The 5,431-nt window shown below is 41.1% G+C and overlaps 1 protein-coding gene across 1 annotated transcript; it reads left to right on the top strand.

The window, feature by feature from the left end:
- The first annotated feature begins 2,192 nt into the window (after positions 1-2,192).
- Positions 2,193-4,160, top strand: LOC145390610 (uncharacterized). The gene has a single exon (XM_080265411.1). It carries the CDS (start codon positions 2,207-2,209, stop codon positions 3,938-3,940), a length of 1,734 nt encoding a protein of 577 aa, XP_080121537.1. The 5' UTR covers positions 2,193-2,206; the 3' UTR covers positions 3,941-4,160.
- The last annotated feature ends 1,271 nt before the right edge of the window (positions 4,161-5,431 follow it).

Below are 5,431 nucleotides of genomic sequence, written 5' to 3'. Positions count from 1 at the left end.
AATCCTTGGAGGCAACGCTAACTCTCAGTGCTACACACAGCAGTCTGAACCCACAGTTAATATCCCCACAAATGCATTATTGTGTACGGAATTTCCTAAACAGAATTCTACTGGTCTTAACGGAAATTTCTTTGTAAATAGGGGAAAAAATACTGGGGAAAAAAATGCTTCCTTTATCTCTGGCTTCCGCTAAATTGGTGTTTGTAAACTCGAGCATCTCAGCCAGCCAGTCATCTTAACCATCCACTCATGTGTTGAAGTGCAGATCATAGGTAATAAGGATAATATCAGCTGAACCATCCACTTATGTGTTGAATTCCAAGTCACTGGCAATGAGGATAGCAGCTTGATTTTTGGATAGATTGGAAGGGTTGGTGAAGCAGTAAAAAAATAAATAAATAAATAAATAAATAAATAAAAAATAAAAAATATATGGAATAAATATAGATATGGTGATGGGAAAGTAGTACCCTAGCTCAAATCCTGTAAATTACAATTAGGTAAAACACACACACACACACACACACACACACACAGTCAGTCAGTCAGCTTTTGTATTTATCCATCTCACATATGCAGACATCAAATGAAGTAGTAACTATTTTTATCTTTTTTTTTCTCTCTCTCTCTCTCTCTTGTACTTCCAGCCACAGCCACCACCAAATCCCATAGAGGTGCCATTGGATGAGTTCAAGGAGGGGACAGGCTTCTTAGACAGATCTCCTGAGTTATGCAGCCCAGACCAGCAGCCTTGGAGTAGCACCTGAGGAAGAGGAACAGTTTTCTTGGCAACAGAAGACTTACTCTCTACCGGGTATCTATCTATACCCTGACGCTCTAATCCTGCAAAGGGTGGCTGCAGACAAAACGCCTCCAAGTCGCTCTGTCACCCACCATGTGACTGCCCTTCCTCCAGCTTGCTCCCCCCTCCCTCATACACCTCTCAACTCCATCCCTCCACCTCATCCTTGGTCTTACTTTCCTACATGGAATAATACTGATGGAGTGATTTCTTTATTTTTATTTTATTTTTTAATGCAAGGAAGAAGGAACCAAAGGCCAGTGCCCACAAATTGTTCCCTCCAAGAAAAAACAAAAACAAGATAATGGAGCCAAATTCAAGATCCGTTCATATCGAGACTGTTGCACATTAGTATCAGTGCTGAGTTTCAGTATAGTGAGTAGAAAAACACAGCATTCAGTCCAGTCCCTTAAAAGCAGTTAACAGATAATGGTACACCAATAGAGCAGTGAATAGCCAGTGAAAGGAAATTGCAAGTGAAAAACAGTGTAAAATGTCATTAAAGATAAATCATTTCAGGTCTTGAAAGTTCATTTAAGTAGAATGGTATTGGAGCAGTGAATTATTATCAAGATGTAGGAAGTTTTAAGTAGAAATCAGCATGAAATATTATACTGTGTGATAGAGAACATCCGTCCCATCCTTGACAAATCAGTTGTGTATCATGACAGTGGTGTGGCAGCAGTGAATTATAGGCAAATGAAGAATAATTGCAGGTAGAAATCAGTATAATACATCATAGTGTATCAAATGACAAGAGGATAACAGTCATTTTGGTCTGTGAAAAATCTGCCACAGTGAATGGTATCAGTGCAGTGAATTGCTTGGAAGTGAAAGGAATTTGTCAGTAGAAATCAGTACTGCACAGTATTAGAGAAGTGTCGAATCTCAAAAATAATACGTTAAGGTGAAGAAACAAGCAGGGAAATAGAAACTGAGAGACTGTGGGTGACAACAGAGTACGAGCATGGAGGAAACAATACTTCTTCCACCATGTGTTAGTGGAGATTTTTGTTGTTTTGTATACTTTGTAGTCTATATCTTGTAGCTGAAGGAGAGAGACAATACTATGGCTCTACATCCTTTTTGTAACACTTCTTTGAAAGTAGCTCATATTCTAGTGTTAACCTCTTGTTACTGAAACTCTACCTGTACATAATTTCCACTGAACTGAACTTCTTTGTGATTAGCACTGTATTTTAATGTTAATCTCTTGTTACAACTCAGCGTGCAAGATACAGGAGGTACGGTACGGTACCCGGTAGTCGTTTTAGGCCAAGTTGTTTCTAAACTAGAGGAGTTATTGGTGTATATAGCCCTCATTAACCTGTTCATTATGAGGGTGCTCTCCTAAGTGTGGCGGGAACAAGAATAATAAGTTGTTATAGTGCAGGGGCTAAAGTCATGGTTGATAAGGTGGGAGTGAAAGATGCTGTTACGTCTAAACTTGGCTTCCCTCCCCGAGAAATGCATGAAACCGTAAGTCCATTAAAGCACAGGAACACCCTAGAGGAAACCCGAGCAATAATAAAGAGCTGCATAATGGACGCAGGTCAGGCAAGGCTTGGAAACGTGGATGAGAAGCTGGAAACGGAGAGTCAGATGAAGCTTGAAACAGAAAGCGAGATCAAGCTCCAGAACGCAACGAACCGAACACGTGAGATCCTGAGCACGTGTGTGATGGAGGAAGGAATGACGAGCGCTGTGGAGTTCCTGAGTGTTGAGTGTGATATGATTTTTGAGCCTGACTGTGACCTGGAAACTGATGACCAGGTAACTGAGGATAGTGTCAGAGCAGAGTCGGGTGCCCCATTTGTGTCACATTTTAACACCAGATCAGTTTTGGGACACCAGAACAGTTACTCGTCTGATAGTGATGCAGGCTGTCAGGAAGATGGCTGTAGTAATGAAGCTTCCACTGGGATGTCTAATGGCACTCTAATATGTCACTCTAACAGCTCAAGACTGCCATTTGTTTCCCCTACTAACGGTCATAACCAAAGCCCCAGTGACGTCACTCCTCCACCTGTGTACCACCTTCCACTGATTGGTGATTTGTTTCGTAGGCGCGGTGTCGTTGTTTACAAGCGCAGTAGCAGGGACAGTCCATTTGTGAAGATCTACCACCCTGATGCACACATTCCAAGCAGCCTCAAGAACGGCAGACTCAGCCACAGTTCACGCAAGCATGGTTTGAATGGCGGTAATGAAAGTGAAGGTGGGGAAACCAAACTGTCCAAGAAAGACAGAAGCTCCAAGGACACACTTAGAGGACGGAACCCATCCATCTTCAAATGTGGGAAGTGCCGCAAGCAATTTACCAGCAAAACATGCTTGTTAACTCACAGGTTAGTGCACTCTAAGCGAACGGGAGACTCGTATGTTTGTCCTGTGTGTGAGGGGGACTTCACCAACAAGGTCTCCCTCAGACTACACATTCAGCGAAAGATTTGCCTCAGGGATGTGCAGAATCAGTTTAGAGACAGGAAGCACCGCCAGAGTCAAACCACAGGATCAAGGAGTGTTTCAGGAAGTGAGAATGACACCAGTAAGGGAACAATAAACCCTGAAGTGCATGAAATTAAGCCAATGAAGAGTTCTAAAAGTGGACACAAGTATGACCCAACACTGAAGCCAAAATCCCACAGTAAATCAAGTGTACATAAACTCCCAGCTGCAGACAGTGAATTGGGCCAGACCAGTAGCAGTGGCAGCCAGGAGCGAACACATGGTACAAAGTCACATGAAAAAGCCCTCCTCATTGCCAAGACCATGAAACCCCATGCCACAAAAAGCAGCAAGATTGTAGCCCTGTCAGATTGTGGAAACAGCAAGAACACAGCCCCACAAAACTGTACGAACAACAAGAATATAGCCCCGTCCAGCTGTGGTAAGAGCAAGATCATAGTTCCATCAAAGTGTGGTAACTGTGGTGCTTCACTGACACATTCTACGGTACAGGGCGATCAGAGACACAGTACGTCAACTCGCTGTGACAAGTGTGGGGCCTCAAACAAGCACAAACACAAACGCAGCCACAGGGAGAGGAAGTCATACGAGTGTCCTGAGTGTGGGAGTCAATACCGCAAGAGCTCAGCACTGAAGAAACACAGGAGACTTGAGCACGATGTCACTTGAAGACTAGAATATTAATGTGAAATGAACACTAGAACATGATGTGATGTGAACACTAGAACATGATGTAATATGAACACTAGAACATGATGTGATGTGAACACTAGAACATGATGTGATGTGAACACTAGAACATGATGTGATATGAACACTAGAACATGATGTGATGTGAACACTAGAACATGATGTAATATGAACACTAGAACATGATGTAATATGAACACTAGAACATACTGTAATATGAACATTAGAAGATAATGTGATGTGAACACTAGAACATGATGTGATGTGAACATTAGAACATGATGTGATGTGAACACTAGAACATGATGTAATATGAACACTAGAACATGATGTAATATGAACACTAGAGCATGATGTAATATGAACACTAGAACATGATGTAATATGAACACTTGAACATGATGTGATATGAACACTTGAACATGATGTGATATGAACACTAGAACATGATATGAACACTAGAACATGATGTAATATGAACACTAGAACATGATGTAATATGAACACTAGAACATACTGTAATATGAACATTAGAAGATAATGTGATGTGAACACTAGAACATGATGAGATGTGAACATTAGAACATGATATGAACACTAGAACATTATATGAACACTAGAACATGATGTAATATGAACACTAGAACATGATGTAATATGAACATTAGAAGATGATGTGATGTGAACACTAGAAGATGATGTGATATGAACACTAGAAGATGATGTGATATGAACACTAGAAGATGATGTGATATGAACACTAGGACATGATGTAACATAATCACCTACAATGTGCCATATGTGCGGAGGTGAACACTAGGTCACAAAGTATCATATGCATTGGACTATGATAACAGCGTCGCATGAAGTGTGTGGAGATAAGTGTCAGATGTGTGAGGACTAGAAGCTAATGTCACAAAAAAACTAGAATATGAATATGGTGTCACATGAAGCGTGTTGGGTGTGTGAAGACTTGAACACAATGTCATGTATAGAGTGACACACATGGAGACAAACATATCATATAAAGTGCTGAATGTGTGAAGACTATGGTGTCAAGAGTCACATGTGGAGATGAACACAGTGTCATGTGAAGTGTCAGGTGTGTAGAGGTGGGTCAGGTGTGTGGAGACAATAGCATGTCATACAGAGACTTGAGCTTAATGTCACATGTAGAATGTCACATATGTGCAAACTAACACAGTATCAAATAAAGGGTGTATAAAATGCAGTCTTAGGGTATCCAGTTGACTATTTGGATTTCACTATAGTATAAAACTGTCCAGTATTTAGCCTGCATTGTTTTATTAAGTGTACCTATAACAGAGTAGCAGTAGTAGTAGTAGTAGTAGTAGTATCATCTGAAATGTGAACCCCATGGACTGCAAGCTGAAGTTGCTCTTTGTTGACAGTCCTTCATTCTCCTTTGGCAAAGCAGGGAGGGAGATAAGGGACACTTGTATAACCAGG

This window comes from Coenobita brevimanus, chromosome 15, assembly GCF_032717465.1.
Source record: "Coenobita brevimanus isolate Jiangsu-jjx chromosome 15, ASM3271746v2, whole genome shotgun sequence".
Lineage (NCBI taxonomy): Eukaryota > Metazoa > Arthropoda > Malacostraca > Decapoda > Coenobitidae > Coenobita > Coenobita brevimanus.
This window is presented reverse-complemented; position numbering and strand designations above follow the sequence as displayed.

Excerpts from the sequence above, each read along its gene's own strand:
- LOC145390610 (XM_080265411.1), top strand. The coding sequence starts at position 2,207 with ATGGTTGATAAGGTGGGAGTGAAAGATGCTGTTACGTCTAAACTTGGC.